This window comes from Elephantulus edwardii, unplaced genomic scaffold, assembly GCF_000299155.1.
Source record: "Elephantulus edwardii isolate Elephantulus edwardi_28Jun2011 unplaced genomic scaffold, EleEdw1.0 scaffold00015, whole genome shotgun sequence".
Taxonomy (NCBI): domain Eukaryota; kingdom Metazoa; phylum Chordata; class Mammalia; order Macroscelidea; family Macroscelididae; genus Elephantulus; species Elephantulus edwardii.
The window spans coordinates 15,394,714-15,416,304 of NW_006399765.1; the positions used below are offsets into that span (position 1 = coordinate 15,394,714).

Here is a 21,591-nt window from a genome sequence, read left to right on the forward strand (position 1 = left end):
GTCATAATGTGCACAGTATGTGGAGGAAATCTGTCTATACAGAGATTTCCTTTATTTACGTACATCTGAAGCGAGACTGGAGACTCTGACCTTTCATTAACCAGAGAAAGAACAAGCCCCCCGAACAACGAAAGGACCAAGTTTGAGACTCCTGAGAATGGTCACCCAGGTAGCCTTAGATGTGACCAGCCTTGGGGTGCTGTGGACAAGGACTGATCCTGAAAGCTTCATTTAAATGAGCCTTGGAACCTGGTTACGTGAGGACTCAGGGACCCAACTAAATAGTTGGCTATGGTTTGAGGAGCATGGCTTCTAGGTTTAATCAACCCTGGTGCTTTGGGGGAAATCACTTCTCTGAGCCTCAGTTGCCTAAGTTCTCAAAATAAAAATAGTCATAATTCATGACTCCCTAATCTCGATTGTGTGAGGTTTGAGAGCTTTAAGAGAATTTGCTCAGTGTGGTGTATTTTCTCTTTAAGGCTGTAGTCCTCCACTCTTCTGCTACTGCTGATTATTTTAACCTGTTTCTGTGAGTGAGCACTCAACGCGGTCTTCCCCCATGTCTTTGCTCCAGCAAAGAACTTTGATCCTGGACCATCCCATGGAAGCATCCTCAATCCATACCCTGATTTGCCCCTGACTAATGCAAGGGGTCCACCGAAGAGGGACCAGGGTCGCACTCTCAAGGTAGCTTGACCACAGATGTCCACCTCCCCTTAGTCGACTCAACTTACTGAATCCGTTCACGTCCTGAGAGCAAGACGAGAAGCCTTCCTCGTTGCGGTTGGCGCTGAGCTTGGTGGTGGGTTTGTCCGCCGAAGCCACAGGTCCCATCTCTCTCTGGGCTCCGCTCTGTGTCTCCTTCTGCTTCTTGGCCAGCTTCCTTTGGGACATGTGCAAGGGGAGAAACCACAGTCAAATGATGCTAGTCGTATGAAAGCCCTGGAGGAATCAAGTTCTTTTTCTTGCCCATCCCTCATTCTTAGCCTCCAAACCTCACTTGTCCTCCAGCAACTAAGTCAAAGTTGTTTCTCCTGTGTCATGGGTGGACCTTGTCCTGAAACCATGAACGGTTTCCATTAACTCGGAAACATAAGACTCATCCTGCCTCATTTCTGGTACTTGAGTTTAAAGCAGGAAATTAGGAATGCTTGAATGGTTTTTCCCTTACTACCCTTTGAAAGAGAGGGAGAGTCTAGGCTGATCTTTTTGTTCTCATGGCTCTGAGTGAGATTAAAAATGGAGTGTGGCCTTTCCCAGCAAGTAATCTGGTGAAACGAACCCACCAAACAATGACAGATTGCAGGAGGAGCCCGTGGTTGGCCGTGGGAGAGAATGGAAATGAGTTAGCTTTGGAATTCAAAATGAGGGGAAAAAAAATAGTGAGTTTGTTGCATAGTTCTTCCCATATGTATGAGAGAACCTGAGCACTGGACGGATGGCTATAGTTGTCCATTTGAAAAGAGTGGCTCTCAAACTTTGGCATAAATCAGAATCACCTGGAGAACTGAGGCAGCTCAACTGGGTGAGAGGAATTCTTGACTTAAGTGCTTCAGGTAAATCTGACAGTGACTTCTAGGGACTAGATGATTCTTTTTTTTAAAATTTTTATTTATTATTTTTGTGTGAGTGTACCATCAAATCAGATCTGACTGGTACAGGAGGAGACTGTCTCTCCTTCCCTGACAGAGCATCTGGTGGATTCTGGGATTGTAGTTGCAGCTCCTTGCCACTAGGCCACCAGAGCTCCAGATGACTAGATGATTCTAAACCCATCAGCTTTGGCATCAGGAAGACTTGGCTTCATATCATACCTCTGACACCCCCTGGCTTCATGATCTCAGGCATGCTCCTTAACCTCTTTAAGTTACGAGCTCCTCAGTACACCAAGGCACATTAACAGCTGTAACTTGATAAGGATGTGTGTAGAAAGGGACATAGTACATAAAACACAAGGAAACATAGTGCCGCTACAAAGTGAACACTCAGAACACAGCAGCTAGTAATCTTGCTTTTGAATCACTGACATCCTGTCCAGCACCAGCCCAGTGTCTGCATGGTCCCTCCACTGGTCCCACCTTTGCACTCCCACGTCCCTCTGGATCTCAGTAAGTGCTAAACGTGTGACATCGGGGAAGTGAATGGTTAAATTCTTTGTATGGTTTTGATATCTACTTAAGTTTTAACAGATTGATTACAGACTTAGGGGTGCTAAGGTGGCTAACTCCTTTTACATATGACAGCTAATCAAACATTTCTAAAAAGCCAACACGGTCCCTCTGAGTTTTCCCAACATTTATTCATCTAAATATAATTAGTATACTCCTATTATACAAAAGGCTATGGCTTATGCATTAAATATTGAGAAGGTAAATTCCTCCAAGTCTCTTGCTCCATGTCTCACAGGACTTGACTTCAAATTCAGTCTCAGTTTTACTGCTTTCTGAACAAGGAAAAGATAGGTATTATAGGTATTGTAGAGAGGTCAAATTCATTGTCATTGAAAAAGTAATTTCCCAAAGTTCACTTGATCATGGAATAGACAGTTTCAAGAGGATATGATCTCCATGGCCAGAGGAAATATTCAAGGAAAGGATGAACTTGGACTTGCTGTTGCTGTTAGCTGCCATTAAGTCGCTATGACTCATTGCTACCCAGTGAACAACAGATCTGAACCCTGTTCTGTCCTGTGCCGTCCTAATAATCTCTGACACCCACTGCTACAGTCACTGTGCCAATCTATCTTGTTGATGGCCTTTCTCGTCTCTTTCACTGATCCTCCAACTTCCAAGCATGGTGTTCCTTCCTAAGGCATAGCCTCTCCTAGCAACATGCCCATAGTATGTGAGAGCAACCTTTATCATCCCTGCCTCTGGAGAGGACTCTAGTTGCACTTTTCCTCACTCTTTGGAGTTAGCCTTATCAAAACTACTCGAGAGGAGTTCATCTAGACGTATTTTAGTTAATAGTAATCACCAAAAGGTCCAGTGGCACAATGGTTAAGCACTCAGCAGCTAACCAAAAGGCTGGTGGTTCAGACCTATTCAGCAGCTCTATGAGAGAGACATCTGGTCATCTGCCCCTATAAAGACTGCAGCCTAGAAAACCCCATTGGGCAGCTCCACTCTGTCACAGGAAATTGTGAAGAGCTGGCAACTGACTAGATGTCAGTCAGAAACAGTAACTGCATGAGACAGGACAGACTGCACAGAAGAGTGACAGAGTAACACGCCTATGAGGACAACGTGAAGAAAATGTGTTTCCAACAGGGTCACTGACGAAAGTAAGCAGGGTGTAGGAGAACTCTGGTGACACAGGAGGAGATTTCCACCACATGTCCAGAGTCACATATCAAGGAGGCAGTTAGTTCCCAGGATCCAGAAGAAGCGTGTTAGGTGGGATTCGCAGGGAGAAACTCAAAGGTACAGATGCTCCTGACAGTGCTTCTACCACCACGCCTGCATTTCTACGGGAGCCTCAGGTAATGAGCTCCCTACCAGAAGGAAGGGGGAAGTCCGACTACATCGTGATCCTCACAAGAGAGTGGGGAAGGGGCAGAGAGATTCCACATCCTCTGCATTTGCATTCCCCCAGCAGAAAGGAGCTTTCACCTTCTTGTTTCACACATGGCACGTCTTCAAATGCAGCTGAGAAAATGTTTTCAACTTTTACGTATTTCCATTTATGCAAATTGGCCTGTGGAAAGGTGGCCCTTCAGGAGTAAGGATGCTTTTTGTTTATTATAATACTTTGACCCCAGACGTAGTGTGCAACTAGTGAAATAACAAGAAACGAAGCACTGGGTTCACTGGGAGCCTTTCTCACCATCACAGGCAACAGGCAGGGGCAGGGAGAACGGCAGTGGAAGAAAAGCAAGGTAGTTTGCGGCTGATGACATTTCCACATTTTACTCTTCATTTATTATCAAAAAGGAAAGTGTTTAAAAATGTATATGTGACCTTCTTCATCATAAATTTGAAAAGATATACAGTAGATCCTCTGCCTCTATCCACACTCACAGGGCCCCAGCAGGAAATAAAAGGAAATCCAATAAGAGAGTTAACTTGACAACTAGAAATGAGTCTGTATCGGAGCCTTTGCTATTTCCTCGGAGGCAGAGCTCTCAGCCAATCTCAAGCCTTTCCTGGTAAAATAATACAGGCATGGCTGTCTTGAGCACAAATCACTGGTTTCCAAAGGAGGGCTACTAATAAAGGCTTCACTTCATCTATGAAAAGTGGCATTTTAGATTTGTTTGGGTAGCTCTGAACATTTGGAGTTAAAGGCGGGGAAGTACTGAGCCTGTTTAAAACATGTAGGCATTTTAAATGGGCAAACAACCAGAGCTGTAAGAAATCAGATGGACAACATCCTTCAGATACAGCCCACGGTGTACACTTAATGGTGATGATGATGCTTTATAATTATCTGAAAGTCGATATCCAGGTGTTTTTGCAAAAGATAAACACAGCTACAGGGTGGAAATGGTAGGGATGCAGAAGGAAATAAAACGCAAAGCTGTGATTTTGAGATCTATCTCTATTTTCTCAGAATTTAAAATGTAATCCCCAAGGAATACGCAGACTAATGCCAAGATGAGCCGGAAATAGGTGAATACAGAAAAGAATATAAAATGGCAGAGGTGATGAATACCAAGAAAGGCAGCTTCCGCAGCCGTGAAGGAGACAATAGCGGGTTTGAAGGCAGGCAGGAGCTCAGGGACAGGCTTACTGACATGTCATCTGCACCCCTGTCACATGCAGTGATTCAAGAAGACACGAGGCTCTTGGGGAAAAGTTTCGACTCCATGGACCTATTTCAATTTCTCGCTGAGTGTACGGCACATAGCAGGTGCTCAGTAACTTTGTTGGGCCCACTTAAACTCAAGCCTATCAGTAGAAGACCCTCTGTAAGACAGACTGACACACTGACATATTGGCTCAACATCGCAGAGATTGTGGGGCTGTTGCAGCACAGGGCACAGTTCAGATCTGGTGTCTGTAGGATCATTGAGTCATAGTTGACTCAGTGGCACTTAACAGCCACCGCCATTGAGGGCAAAGCAAAGATGGTCGTTCCACGTGACATCATTTGCCGAACCCATAGAACTGTACACCCCAAAACATGAACACTAGGGCATTAATATTGATTCACCACCTCTGGCAAACGTACCACAGGAGTGCAATAGAGGGACGGGTGAGTGGAAATTCTGGATTTTCTGAGCAATTTTCCTGTCAACATACAATTTTTCTATAATGAAGGAGAACTTGAAAAAATTCCTACAAAAATTAAAATAACCAAACACCCCTGACTGCCAACACGTTGGAGCTGACTCCTAGCAAACCTACCCCGCCGAGTTTCTGAGGCTGGAAACTGCACAGAGGGAGATTGCCCGTATTAAGTCCAAAGAGCTGCTGGTGGATTTGGACCAACAGAGAGACATGATCTTTGAAGCAGAGCAACTCACAATGGGCTATGACATCAGAGCTAAAAACAGAGTTTATAACAGCCGGATGGAAACAACACTCTCTTCAGTGATTGAAACATACACAACACTCTCCCAGCTCCCAAACCCACAGCCACTGAGGAATTTTGATTGACAGAGACCATAGAGGAGAGGGAAAGAATTACCCCTTAGGGTTTCCAAGATTTATCTTTACAGAAACAGCCTCCTCTTTCTCCCATGTGCTGACTCGTAGATTTGAACTGCTGACCATTCGGTTACCAGCCCACCACTTAATATACCACGCCACTTGAACTTCTTGAAACACACACACACACACACACACACACACACACACACACATTACACACATGTATACACCTTTTGCCATTCAACTCTGAGTGCAAATTAGAACCATATTAACATGTTGCCGCAAATGACGGTATACATTGGAGTGTGTGGGGGGGTTGTGTTTCTAAGGACGATTGTCAATTTAAAAGTGTGTGACAATGTGTTAAAAGAAGAAATAGAATAAGGAAAAAGAAACAAAAATCTGTCTGAAATTAGTTTGTGACCTGGAAGATTTATGCCTATGTACATTTTTGGCTAACAACTCAACATGTAATTCTTATAACTTTCTTAGAACCCTCAGCATGTTTGGAAACTTATAAAAGGCTCACAAAGTTCACTGATTGTTTCCACCCCCCTCCAAAGCTCCCACCCATTAGTCATGTTATGTTAAATAATAAAATGGCAACAAAAGCTCCGCTGGTAAAATATACTCCTCACTTACTGAGAGGCCTTGGTTCCCACTGCTAGGCCAGGAAGTGAAAATCTACATTATGCAAAAATGGAAGATGACTACATCATTATTTACCTGCGCAATGACATCATCGCACAACTGCCAAACTATATTAGAGAACTGCCAAACCAATGAGAATCGTGGCCCAGCCAAGTTTTCATCTAACCTTGACCATCATACACATCATTGCTTTTACCACATACCTTGCTAATTGTAACTGCCAGTTACAGGCTATTAAATGTGCAAAATAACCTGGCAGTAGATTTTTCACTCTTGTGACAAAGATGAAATAACAAGGTAGATAGTAAGTGAGGAGTGGGGCTAGTCACAATTTACAGGATGGCTGCAGAATTTATAGAACCCTCACAGCCGTCAAGACATCTGCAACATCACGTCGGGAGATTCACCCCCTAGCTGTTCTGAGATTCTTGCCACACAGATCAGGCCACACAGTCTCACCAGCAGGGGGTACCCACAACTGGTCTAAGGAGAGTCACCTCAGCCTGTCTATTTATCCACAGGCATGTGTGCAGAGCTCAAGGATGTTTTACGACATTGCAAACCAAAAGTTTACTGTTTCTGACAGGTGAGGACATTGTGACGCGGCCACAGCCCTTGCCAGACTTTACTCTTGACACCGTGCTGTGAGGTCTCCCTGGCCTTTTCTTGTTAACTGAGTGAGGGGACAGGTGGCAGGAGACATCCCCAGGATGGCCCCGTGAGTCCTGTAATTTATTCTGAGCTCTGCTCTGTGTAAGGGATAATGGCAGTTAGACTGCCTTAGAAGAGGGACGAAGGGCTGTGAAGGGTTCTGAAATCGGGCTAACTGAGAAGTTAAAGAACCCAGGATGTTTCTCAAGAAGAGAGAATACCCAGGTACACTCTCTTGAACACATCTGACTTCTGAATCTGAGTGGCCCTGGGAGGCAGAATGGAGATGAGGTTGGCCTGGTGCAAGGAAGAAATAAGAAGCAAAGGAGAACTTCTCTGGGACTCTTGGCGCTAAGCCGATTGTTACAGGGTCAGTTCTGACTCAAAGAGCAACCCTAGAAGATGGAGAAGGACCGCCCCAATTCCAAGGCTGTCATTTTTATTGAAGCAGGCAGGTGGGTTCAAACTGCCCACCTTTTGGTCAGCAGCCAAGCACTTGGCTGCTGCACTCCCAGGACTCCTTTGAGTGTCTCTCTCTCTCTGTCTCTCTCTCTCTCTTTAGTACAACATAGATTTTAATGAACAATGAATATCATCCCTGGGCCAAGTGGTAGAAGAGGCATCCAGGATGTGGTGGCGGCCTCAGCTAAGCCTCCGTGCCTCGTTCTGACTCCAGCGGGGTTAGCACATCACCCTCGCACAGTGGCCCTTTCATGCTGTGGATGATGGAGCAGCTCGTGCTGTCCATGAACTCCACACACACCTGCGTGCACTGTCCTTGTAAGCCCAACACCTTGATGACTGGCCAGCTTCCCAGGCAGCACACAGCTGGTATCTGTGATGGCTGCGCAGTGCCGGTGGGCTGGAAAAACGTTAGATCTCTTAACGAAATTTTAAATGCTTGGATTATTCTCATTTTTCTTCCCTTGATAACTTCTCTTCACCTTGTAAAACCGAATCAAATGTTCCTTACTATTCTAAGTCTCCTCCTCTGGCCAAGTTAGGTGATTCCTCCTCTTCGAACCTTAATCCGTTCAACAGATATTTAATGAGTATCTCCTTTGTACTAGGAGAAGTAATGAGCTCTCTGTCATTGCAGAAGTTCTAGTAGTGACTGAGAAACTGTTTGGAAAAGAGACAGTGGAGGATTCAGGCATATAGTTCTGTAGAACTTTTGCATCTGCACGGGGCTGGGACAAGAGGTCTCCAAAGGCTCCTAGGGTTTGTCCTTGGATACAAAGAGCTGTGCCCACGTCTCATGGAGAGACATTAACTAGGATATACTCCCCATGGGGTTCTCCATCTGACCTAACATTAATTGGAAGCTCTGGCCAGACTTTCTTAGGAAATCATGAAGACTGGAGCCAGAGAGATGCCTTAGCCCATGGAATCCTGGACCAATGAGTCAGAGATGATGCCTATACCTATTAAAAGTTGGCATCCACTCTCTAAACCAGGCTGCTTCTGCATTGGGTGACTGGGTCTCTGATGATAGCTACACATCAGAATTGCAGGGAGCTTCAAAGCAGAAAACACCCAAGGCCTGGACAGCGACGAGGCTTTGCTTCGGCTCACAGCATGGCGGTGGGAGCCACAGAGCCCAGATGCTGCTGTGTGTCCACTAGCTCAGGTCACCTGCCCCAGCATTCCTCCGTCTCTCTCCTCAGGCTGGGATTAGAAGTTCAAATCTAGCCCAGGTACACGAGTCTAGCCTTTTGTGAATGCAGCCAAGCATAAGTAACTCAAATTATCCTCACTTGGTATTATTCTTGCCGAGATGGGGGCTGAGCTAAACTTCATCAGAGTCAGTAGAGTAAATGAGGCAGTGATTATGTGCAGATTTAAAGGAGACCAGACCACCACTCCTGACATCAAGATGGACTCACAGTCAACACACAGGCCTTGGTGCCCTCACTCCATCTCTAACTTCATCCACATATGAGCTCTTCCAGCTCACATATCACTATGTGTGTCAGTTCCCCCTTGTTGGAAGAAAACAGTGCTGCCAATGAATTAAAACATGACAACGATCATGAAGCCGCACAGGGCCATTCTCATCTACTCAAGGTCAAGAGTATGAGTTGAGTCAATAGCAACAACAACAGCAAATTGATTGTAAGGACTAAACATTACATGTTGCACACAAGACAGTTTTCCCAGGCATGGTACATGCCCTCAGTAAGTGCTCTTTCATGTTCTAATCTTGTACATAGAAGCAACATCCACGTTAACCTAAATCATCTCTTACAACCATGCTAGTAGATACCACTAAGTCCGTTCTGGCTCATAAAGAGTCTACAGAAAATGGGACGAAACACTGTTCAGTTCTGCACCATCCTCCTCTTTGAACTCACTGTTGGGGCCCCCACGTCAATCCATCTGATTGAGGATTTGCCACTTCTCTGCTGAGCCTCTACTTGACGAAGCATGAGAGTCTCCTCCAGGGACTGGTCCCTTCCGAGAACATATTCGTGCATAGGATGGAGTTTTACCATCCTCCTTTGTAAGACACATTCTGATATTACTTCTTCCTAGGGAGTTCTATCCATTACTCTGGCAGTCCATGGGACAGCCATTCTTCTCCCCCCCCCTTTTTTTTAATACTACTTAATTTACAGAATTCAAATACATTGATTTCGAGAACAGATTCTTCCAATTTCCCTCACTCCCCCACCCAGCAAATTGTACAACTCCATGAGTAATCCCTCCTCCCCCTTGTATCCTTATACTCATTGTACAACAATGGTTTTATACAATAACTGTACTGGTGGGAATGAGTTTGTTCAATTCAGCATAATGCTCACTCTTCTTCATCCACACAACATTGCAAAGGCCTCTGTTCTTCAGTCTTTTTCATTGTCTACTCTTTTGCGTAAACATGAGCCAATTGAAGAGACTCTACCTTGGCTTGTGTGTACCTTCTCAAAATGCCAGCTTGGTGGGGTGTGGGTTTTTTTATATTTTAAAGACAGCTTTTGCACTAGATTAAGGGGCCAGGTAGTCTACTGGTTAAAGTACTCAACTGTTAACAGGAAGATCGGTGGTGTGAACCCACCAGTCACTCTGTGGAAGTTAGATGTAACTTCTTCCATGAGCATCAACAGCCCGGAAAATGCTAGGAAGGGTTCTGTAGGCTCCTCACGGCACCACTGTGAGTCAGAACTGACTCAATGCCAGTAGATCTGGTTTGGTTGCGGCATATTTACACCAGAATGATGAAATGATGAAAAACAGCATCACATTCATCATAAAAGAGAACATTTCAAGATCTGCCCTGAAATGCAATGAAAAACAGTGCTGTCAGAGACACCATAACATCTGTATGCCTATTAGTCAAAGTTATGTGCCAACTGTTAAAGCCAAAGAGGAAGAAGTTAAAGATTTTTGCCAACTTCTGTTGCCTGAAATGGATCCGTTGGAATCACTGCAGTCAAGAGGCACTGGTAATTAGGGCTGAGTGGAATACCAAGCTGGAAACAGGGGCCAGTGGTTGGAAAATATGGCTTTAGTGACAGAAACCATGCTGGAAATCAAACGGTAGAATTTTATAATTCACTGGAAATACTGTCCCCTTTCAACAACATATATGGTGACAATACACACAGACCTTGCCTATGTGATGTATGGGAATCAAGTAGGTTACATCTGTGGAAAGAGCTGATGGAGGAGAGCAAGGTCATGTATCAGAATAAGGTCAGGACAGGGGTTTGGATCCCCTGAGAATTTACTGAGCATCTGCATTTCCTCCCAGTTATGATAGTGGTCACCCATGTGGACAGTGTTTGGTGGAGCTTCCCGATTAAAACAAGCTTGGAAGCTGGAGTGGCATCTATTTATGAAATGGCTTGCCTCTGGAAACTCTATGAACAGTGCTCAAGTCTTTCATTCATAGGGTCACTATGAGTCATCTATGACTTGTTGTTACCTAACAACAACAACAACAACAACAACATAATGAATCAGAATCTACATTTTCACAAGATCTCCAACTCAACTCATTGCCATTGAGTCAGAACCGACTGACTGAGAACTTATCCTCCGGCAGGTTTTCAGGAGCTGTTAATTGCAGAGGCTGTCCATCTTTCTTGAGTGGAGTAGCTAGTGGATTCAAACCACCTGCCTTTGAGTTGCCCCACAATTCTCTATCCACTGGGCCACCAGAGCTCCCAAGATGATTCTAATAATTTTCAATGTGATTGTTATGTAGACAGAGTTGAATTGCCATTCGTTAGGTTTACACTGGCCCTCAGGAGTGGACCACCATGTATTTCTTTGTAGTCTTAGGATGGCATTTCCACCATACCGCTCTCTGCCATGAGTGACTCTACCAGCTATACTGGCAGCATAGCTTTCACCTCACAGTAATGCATAAGTCACTATATTATGACAAACTGACAAATGGTGGGAAAGAACCTAATTATTTATTATATATGAATCTTTTAAAGAAGATACCTTGAAGAATGACTTTTCTCTTAAAAATTCTTTAATCTGTTGTTGCACAGCATTGCTTCTTAACTTTGGCTGCACAAATCACTGAAGGAGGTTGGGAAATGACTGATGGGGTTCTAATTTCATAGGGCCAGGGTGTAACCTGGCACGTTGGGTAGGGGTTTCAGTATACTACCAATCTTGAGTACCGGTGATGTAGACCACTGATTCTCCAAATGGAGTCCTTAGAGGAGACTAAGAATGGCACAGGACCAGGCAAGGTTTCGACCATGGGGATGCTATCAGTTGTAGTCGACACAGTAGCACCTCACAGTAACAGTCTTGATACCAGTGGCTTCAGTTTCACTTGTAACTTACAAATGCAATTCCTTTGGCCCTCTCCTTGATCTGTCAAATTAGAAATCAGGTGATGAACAAGGCCCTCTGGCATTGGTAAAGCCTCAGCATCCCTGATGAACTCCCTCTTCAGAGTTCTGAAGTCACCAAGTGCCTGTGTCGGTGCCTTGATGACTGTGGAGACCCAGGAGGAAGGAGACATGAATAGCAGGCCCAGGTCTCCAAATACCTCCCAGAGTTGCCAAGGTTCTATTCTTTCCACTCTTTGGGTACTGATTTCTCTGTATGGGAATGTTTATGTCTAAGAGCCAAATTCTAAGAATCTTTAAGGATTATAAAATATTCTATAAAGATTATAAAAAGGATGAATTCTAAATTTTATTTGATGTATTTAGTAAATACTTATATAGCATTTATTATATGCTAGCCCTAGGTGTCTTCTCCAGTCAATGACAAAAAATATGAAGGCCTAGCCAATTTTAAGAAATTTCTATTTGTTCACACTTCTAAGAAAGAGGATCCAATAGAATGTAGAAATTCTTAAACAATATCATTAATACCACATGCAAGAAAAATACTGCTCAACAGTATGTGAACATACTCTATAAGACTATTTTTGTAAAAATATAAGGACAACCAGTGAGATGTGTATGGATATACAAAGAGGGAAGGAAGGGAAAGCAAGAGGCTGGGGCGGGTGGGGAAGGGGGGGAATCAAGGGGTAAAAGAGTTTGGTGGAAAGAGGAAGTGAGAGAAAAAAAAAAGCCAAACAAGATACATGAATGAAACACAATAAAAACCAAAACAGTACATTAACAGGGAACTGCCAGACATTTGAGCAGGGATTAGAAGAGGCCATGACACCAAGGGTCTCATCACTGATGTCAGATGGGTCCTGACTGAAAGCAGAGAATACCAGAAGAATGTCTCTCTGTGTTTTATGGATTATTCAAAGGCATTTGACAGTGTGGATCAAAATAAACTATGGCTAACACTGAGAAGAGTGGAAATCCCAGAACACTCAATTGTGTTTATACAAAGTCTTTATCTAGACCAAGAAGCTGTCGTTGAACCTCAACAAGGGAACACTGCATGGTTTAAAATCAGGAAGGATGTGCACCAGGGATGTATTCTTTCTTGATACACATCCAATCTGTATGCTGAGCAAATAATGTGTGAACAGGACTCTATGACGAGGAATGTGGCATCAGAGCAGATGACACAACCTTGTTTACTGAAAGTGAAGAGGACTTGAAACAATTGCTGCAGGGTATCAAGGAATACAGCCTTCAATATGGGTTATATCTCAACATCAAGAAGACAGAAATCTTCATCTCTGGGCCAATAGCAACATCATGATAGAGAAAGGATTGAAGTTGTCAGTCATTTCATCTTGCTTGGATCTACAACCAACACCCTTTGTATCAGCAGTCAGGACATGTATTGCATTGGGCAAATCTGCAGTCAGGGATCCTTCCAAGGTACTGAAGACCAATGTTGTTAGTCTAAGGACTAAAGTGCTCCTGACTCAGGCCATGGACTTTTCAGTCTCTTGCTATGCATCTGAGAGCTGGACAGTGAATAAGGATGACAGAAGAATAGATGTCTTTGAATTATAGTGTTGTAGAAGAGTACTGAATATCCCATGAACTTCCAAGGTGTAGCCAGAGTGCTTCTTGGAGGCAAAGATGGCAATTCTTCCTCTCTCATTCTTTGGGCATGTTGCTAGGAGAAGCTGTTCCTTGGAGGGAAACATCATGCTTGGAAAGGTGTAGGGTCAGTGAAAGAGAGGAAGACCCTTACTGAGATGGTACTGAGATGGATTGACTGAGATGGAGTGACTACAGCAATGGGCTCAAGTGTTTCAGAGCTGATGAGGATGGCACAGAATGAAGAATACTTATAGGGTCACTATGAGTCATACTCCACTTGATGGCACCCAACAAAACAATAACAACCACAACTAGAGGCTGTAAGGAGCCCTGGTGGCATAGTATGTGACTTGTTGGACTGTTAACCAAAAGGTCTGCAGTTCAAATCCATAGTTGTTCCACAGGAGAAATTGGGGCAGTCTCTGCCCATATAGATCTCCAGCCTAGGAAACCTAGCGGAAGCCACTATGATTTGGAGATGGCGTGCTGGCAGTGGACTGTTAAAAAATTATTACGTTAAGCTTTGGTCGATTAAGTCCTTTAAAGGTCCTAACAACTCAACAATTGGGAAAAAATTGCTATTCCTATCTAAACAGATGAATGAAAGAGTGAGGCAAACAGAAGTGGAACAGCCCACCGAATGTCACCAGGTTTTAAGAGGCAGTGGTGAGAGTCAAGCCTGACAGTTATGAACACTCTCGTAGATCTCGTGCCATGACCTGTTCTGCTCTGCTAAGGATCTGCTACCTATCTACCCCTTTGTCCTCAGCTGGGTTCCTTAACTTCAACTTGTCATAATAATGTTGTTGTTGTTATGTGCCATTGAGTCACTTGCGACTCATAGCAACCCTATAGACAAGAGCTCTAAATTCTGTTCTATCCTGTGCCAACCTAGCCATCTCAAATGCACTTATTCCCACCACTCCAGTCACAGAATCGATCCATCTCATCAAAGGTCTTCCTCTCCTTTGCCGCCCCTCCACTCTGCCAAACATTATGTCCCTCTCCAAGGACCAGTCCCTCCTTGCAACATGCCCAAAATATGTCAGACGAAGCTTTAGAATCCTTGACTCCAGGGAACACTCTGGCTTCCCCCTCTCCAGGACAAACCTGTTTGTTCTCCTAGCAGTCCATGGTATATTCAACATTCTTCTCCAGCGCTACAGCTCAAAGGCATCAATCCTATTTCTATCAACCCTATTCACTATCCAACTCTCTGATGCATAGCACATAACTGTGAAGACTATAGCCCGGATCAGGCACACCTTAGTCTCCAGGCTGACATTATTGCTCTTCAGTACTCTTGAGAGGTCCCTCACAGCCGACTTTCCCAATGCAATTCGTCTCCTGATTTCCTGGCTGCTGTTACCAAGAGTAAATTAAAGTAAATTAAAACTGTTAACTATCTCAATTTCTTCACCATCCATGCTGATGCTGCCAATTGGCCCAGTGCTTAGAAACTTTGTTTTCTTTATGTTGAGCTTCAGTCCATAATAATAAAAATAAATTAAAAAAAAGTTGGCAGAGAATGCTAAACCTCCCCGGGAGTACAGACTGCCCCCAGAGAACACACATGGATGTGAATGTAATAGTTTAACACCTAGTGGATTTCTACTATGTGTAGGGCCAGGTGGCTGAGGCAGTGACTGCAGCAATGCGCTTTGGTGTGTCAGGAAGTATAAGGATGGCACAGGATACAACAGGCGTCCGATTTGTTGTTCATAGGGTTGTAATGAGTCATCCTTGACTTCACAGCAGCAACCACCACCACCACCACGTGTTTTGCATCTCACAAACATCTCTTAGCCTTACAGCAAAAATTCATGGTAGTGAATGAATGTTTCTCAATGACAATTCAAGGACTGCATTCACAAAACAGGTAAAAAGGACAGGTGGGTTTGAACCCCAGTTCTTAGGCCTGCAGAACCCTGCCATCTCTACTACCTGGTGCTGTGGTTACAGCTCTTTATCTGCAAACATTCAGAGTCTCCTAAATATCTAACATTAGGGACTAGTTCAGGAATTTATGATGTGCTCCTGGGCGGAATATTATGCAGCCATTAAAATGATGGAGTGCCATTAAAAATGAAAGCTACATAACAGCAGGGGAAAATGCTAACTGGATTACATGAAGTTAAACAAACCTAGAAAATAAACGTGTCTGCATCGTGATTATAACAATGAGGAAGTATAGCCCTGCGTGGCTGGCTGGCTGATGGGTTAGGTTCAACAGTCATGGATAATTCTGTCTTCTTTGATCTCCAGAATGGTTACCAAAATGCTTTTATGGTCCTTATTTTTAAGTAGTAACGGGGTAATAATGAAACAAAATGTGTTATGTTTGCTACAGCTACTTCTGCTCCTGAATGGAAGGGAATTCAAGTTTCTCTAAGTCCTTTGGGGATGGTAGAAGTTTTGGGTACCTGCTTCCCTTCTCTGCGCCTCAAGGAAGTAGGAGAGGAGTAAGTGGTTTGCAGTTCTCTCATAAGCAAAAGGTTAGTGGTTCAAGCCTATTTCATAGTTCCACAGAAGAAAGGCCTGGCAAATTATTTCCATAAAGATTAACACCAACCGCCCCCAGAAAATAACCCCAAATTTAAAAAAAAAATTACCAACCAAGAAATCTCGATGGAGCAGTTCTCATCTGATACATATGAGGTTGCTATGATTTGGAATTAACATGACAGTGAGTTTGGTTTTGTGCTGTTCCTTTAGCCCCCGACCACTGCCAGTAGTACTGCTGTGTGTAGGTTCCTGAATGAAGTCCTTTCTCCCTGAATTGACCAACTGGCCCCCAGCACAGCCTGCAGGGAGTTCAGAAGTAAAGGGCTCTAAAGGCATCGGTGTGAAGCACTCTGGGAGGCAGTTAGGAGCATGTGGTCTGAGAGCAGCAGATGTGTCTGTCTGTCAGCGGCTACTGCGCGGTGCTCTGGTCTCATGCATTATGCATCAGGAGTGGCCGGGCACCCCAACCTGCCGTGCAGGAGAAGTCTTGCATAAGGAACATCTGATGAACTGATTGGAATGTCAAAATGTCATTAAGGATAAATTAATGGATGTGTTACTTCGCCTGTAAGAGGCAGTGCCAGCAAGACAACAGGCAGCCGGCGGGCTGTTCTCCAGCCCAAGACAGACGGTGTTTGCAATGGAGATTCACGGTCTTTATGCAACGTGAGGTGCTTTGCAGGGAGAAGAATAAACAGAAATGCTCCAGCACTTAAGCGCCATAAAAATCACAAGCATGGGATAAATTAATTAGTGTACACTAGGAAGGCGGCTGGTCGGGCTGCACTCCTGGGGGAAACGAGAATGGATGGCGCTGGGTTAGAAGATGACGGGGCCCAACACCCGTCTCCTAAAGAAAGCAATTGAATTTAATGTGTAATCATAAACTGCAGCTGATGGAAGGATAAGTCTGGTCTGCATTTGCTGTTGTTGGTGTGGGTTTGTTTTTTCCCCTCCAGCTATGCTGTTTCCTGCTTTAGGCTCTTTGTGTCCAGGGGGCAAGACTATTGGGGGCCAGAGAGACCTGAGGACTTGCTCATAGGATCTTGGGGGGGGGGATATTACAGCACCTTAAAACATTGAGTTTATCTATTCAGGGAAGCCTGCTTTCCCTTGTTGCATTTTAGATGGGGTGTGGTCCATCTTCCTCTTCCTGTCATTGGAGACTCCCACCCTCTACATTTACTGTTTCATTATGAGGCCACCATTGTGAAGAGATTGAGAGTCCCAGTGGCACAGTGGTTAAGTTTATCTGCTGCTAAGTGAAGGGTAGGTGGTTCAAACCCACCACGGGGCTGTACAGGTGAAATACGTGACAGTCTGCTTCGCCTTGGAAACCGCATTGGGCAGTTTCACCTTGTCCTCCAGGGGACCTGTGAATTGGAATTAACTGGGCAGCAAAGGAGTAAAAGTTCTTCTTTAAGCCGATTGAGCATCTTCCTCCTTCAAATGTCATAACCGTATCAAGACCAATAAGGTGGTGGTTGTTAGTTGCCATTGTGTTGGCCCCAGCTTGTTTCAGAGGTCATTTTGTTGACCCCTTGTGTTTCAGAATAGAACTGTGCCCCATAAGATTTTAAGTGACTTGTTTTTTTTGAAATAGATCACCAGGCTTTTCTTCTGATGGACCTCTGGATGAGCTTGAACCTCCAGTCTTTTGGTCAGAAGCCTAGCATTTAACCACTTGTGCTGTCCAGGAACTCCCAAGAACATGAATGTTCACTGTTAGGGTCAAGGTGACTATGACTCAGAGCAACCCTATGAACCTTGTCTATACCTGTCAGAAGCTTGACTTTGTCCCATACCTGTCAGATGTTCAATAGCTAGTACTTACTGGTTCAAGTCAACCATTGGCTCCAAGGGAGAAAGGTGAGCAAGTTCCTGTGTGATTTACAGCCTTGTAAACCCACAGTGAGTCAGTACCAACTTGACAGCAATGAGCTGAGGATATGATAGAGCCAGAATCCAATCACCGATCAACCTGAAGTCAGGCTTTGAGGTCTTAACTACCATAAGAACCTTGGTCTGTAATCCCCACTAATTGTATGGAGCCTGACTTTTCGAGCAACAGTAGCAGTTGAGAAGGGAAGACAGAGCTAACAAAAAAAAAACAAAAAAAAAGTAGGTACTTTACTGAGTACCTGGTCCGGGCTAGTCTAACCTTTCACCTAAAAGTCCGTGTGATACAATCTTAGTTATTACTTCTCCATCGGAGTCTTACCCCCTCTCTTTTAGTTCAATGGCATATTTATTTTCTGCAACATGCGACATCAGTTTCCTTTCTACACCTCAACAATTAGAATACATTTTTTTAAAGGTACATTTACAGTAGCAGACATACACGCATAAAACTAAACATTCAGGTATAAATCTAACAAAATATACATGATACCAGCATGTCAAATGCTATAGGAGGCTCATGAAGGACATCCAGGAAGACTCATATAAACAGAGAGACATGACTTGTCTGTAAGTCAGAAAATGCAGTATTTTTAAGATGTCAATTCTTGCTAAACTGGTCTATAGAGTCCACACAAGTCTTCTCAAAATCCTGCAAGATTTCTGGTAAGTATCAGCCAGTTAACTCTAAAATGACACCATACATTCATTTTTAAAGAAAGAAAATATCTTCCAATGTCAACTATTGATCAAAATGAAACCTAAAACTTTATATCATACAAAAGAAATCTTCTAGGTCCATTTCAAAATAATGTCATACTCACTTCTCACTTACTGTCATGATTAATTTTCAAAGACCAAGTCATTACACAAAAGTTTCCATTGTGCAAGAACAAGAGGATAAATACATCCGCTCACAATACGGAAAATGACCACATCCTGACGTAGCCTCTACTCCCCTGAGGTTCATGGCCCACCAAGTGAACACACAACCTTAACCATCACGGATGGTTGGCCGTTACCCATGCCTCACTGTAAACCATTCATTATTTCCAGGTTTATGTCATTGATGTTCACACTAGCCGGATAGCAGATTTCTTTCACTGTTGTTATAACTGCAAAATGTTCATTCATTGAGATTTTCGTTAAGAGTAGAAGTATTTCTCAATGTCTTGTACAATCTGTTTGAATAAAGGCATGATCCCTTTATCCTTTCATAAGCTATTGTAAACAAAAGCATGTCAGTGAGCAAAAGGTCACTTTATAGAGTTAAAAGAGGGCTATAAGGCCTGTTTAAACAACAAAACCCAACCATACCCTAGACTTTTTTGGTAAATCTTTGTCCTATTTCTCCAAAGCATATTATAAAGTTCATACCAATTGTAAAAGAAGATTAATGATCCTTGGTGTTGCTTCCTCCCCCACTCTTGTCCCATTTATATATTAAGTATATTTCAAGGATTGAAGTCGTTGCTACAGGCTTAGTTTTTTTATTATAAATTGGGGTAACAATAATTTAACTTTCAGATAAGGACCAATCTGGACTCTGTTCAACCCATATTTTAGATGTTCTCAGAACTATGGAAGTCTTGTCTCTAGGGAGGGGTCAGAGGGTCTGGCCAGGTCTATTGAAATGTAAGAAAGACTTTTTCCAAATCCCTTTTCCACCTAACCCCCAATCAAAGAAACAAACAAAACCTCAGTTGTTCTTGAGTAAACTCCAGCCCAAGACAGCCAACCCCACAGGTGTCAGAGTAGAATTGTGATTCATAGAGTTTTTAGTAACTTTTATTTTCTAGCAGTAGACTACTGTCTTGCTGAGCAGTCTTAGAGTGGCCTTGAACTTCTGATCTTTTCAATTGACAGCTGATCAGGTTGATCACTTGCACTGCCCAGGAACTCTCCAAGTGACAACTCTCTCCTTCCAAAAGGTCTTTCCTCCTCTGATCTGTGCCCCTGGGCACTCAGCTCAGCCTTCAGTTCCTTACCTCATGAGAGTGACTCAAAGATTTAAAGAGAGAACAGGTGTGAAAATAACTTGCAACTGCAAAGTACTAGTAGAAATAATGGTAACTACAGCGTACCAAGCATCTCCTACGTGCCAAACATACAGCCATGTATTATGTCATCTTCTGTTCTGCTCAATTCCCATAGTAACCCTCCATGTCTGCAGATGAGAAAACAGACTCAGAGATGACAGTTTAGAAAGTAGCCAAGCACAGGTTTCAAAGCCAAATTCAGCCTTGCCTACTCTTTAACAATATAGCTTCCAGATAGTAGGAATCACTCTCAAACCAAACCAGAAGCACAGCTTAATGCCCTTACAGGTGGGAGGTGAGAGTACAGAAGCGTCAATTCATCAAACAAATGGCTACTAGTCTGGCTGGGTTACAGCGGCACAGTAATAGTTTGTGGGTACACTTCGGGTCCACCACACGTCTCCTGGAAAGATCTAAGATCCCATACTTTTAGGGTAGTTTGCAGTAGAAGGTAAAGATAAGGAAAAAAATTTAAAAAAAGATTAGTATGGCATCCCCTGTGAACCAGATCTAAGCTGAGATTTTTCCACTGAAGTTTTACCCCAAGTCAGTGGTCATTCAGATCATAAATGACATGGGGTAGAAAAAAAAAATGTAGTATGAGGGCTCTTATCACTTTTCTCCATTTTGAAAAGTGTGCATTGTTGCTAAGCTGTTTTCCCAAACAAAACAAGCCTTCTGTAGTCCTGAGTTTCAATTTGGTTTATAGCCGTCATAAACCCATATTTCCACTGCTTACAAAAATCAAGTCTCCCAGTAAAAATGGTATTATTGACCACACTAATCTTTCAATTCCTCCACTTAAAAAACGTGGGTGGGTGTAATATACCCGCCAATTCCCACCCTCTTAGAATGTTCTGCACAGTGGTTTAAAGCCATTGGAATGAGAAATTGCTCAGGAAAGCAGCTCTGTTCAATTGCTATATAAGAAGGGGGCCAATGTTCTTTTATTTCAGTAAAAAGGAGATTTCACAGGAAGAAGTATTGGGCTCGTTGAGGTTCATTGATGGAGAGAATGCTTCTGAGCAAACATTTCTCAGCAGAATGATCGTGGCTGTGGGGCCTTTAGACCTTAGAGTAGAGCCAGCACCACTGTGAGGAGAGGCTTCTGGAAGAAATCTAATACTATTTAAATATGTACCTGGAGCCTGAAGTATTTTGCTATTCACTAAATGGCTTCTACAGTTTATGTTCTCTTGCTAGCCATATGGTTCTCACTGGCTGATTTTCAGAAATACATGGCCAGGCCTCCCTGCTTAGACCACGTCAGTCTGGGAGGTGTGCTGAAAACTCTCTTATTTCAAATATCACCGTGAGTGACACCACTGGTGTTTGAAATACTGGTGATGGAGCAAGTCACTGCAGTATAACAGACTGGCAGATGGGTGGTGCCCCAATGGACTCAAATATACCAAGGATTGAGAAGATGGTGTAGGACTGGACATTCTATTCTGCTATACCTAAGGTCTCCCTGAGTCAGAGCGAGCTGATTCAACAGCAACTAACAACTCCAGTCCCCATCCCTGAACAGCACAAAGCTCGTCAACGTCAGTGTCTAAAGAAGGAAGTAGTACCTTCAAGCAATGCCTTGTGTTTCACGAACTTCTGTCCTCCAAACTCAGGTGCTGTCCTCACGACCTCTGCCATGTTCTTGTGATGAGCTCAGGGGACTAGATTTTCAACTGAGGTTATGAATTGAATAATAAGACCTCACCTTCTTTTTTTTTTTAAATTATAATTATATTTTATTAATTTTCATAAACATTTACAGAGATTTTGGGCTTCCACTCATTCATTGTTGCACTATTCTCTCTA

General features: G+C 43.5%; 1 protein-coding gene across 1 annotated transcript in view; it reads right to left on the bottom strand.

Annotated features, from left to right (window-relative positions):
- PTPRT (protein tyrosine phosphatase, receptor type, T) overlaps positions 1–21,591 on the bottom strand; it is a 975,109-nt gene that overhangs the window by 152,718 nt on the left and 800,800 nt on the right. The window contains exon 17 of the mRNA XM_006881719.1: positions 735–883. Coding sequence (XP_006881781.1) covers positions 735–883 — 149 coding nt within the window. The remainder of the gene's footprint in view (positions 1–734; positions 884–21,591) is intronic.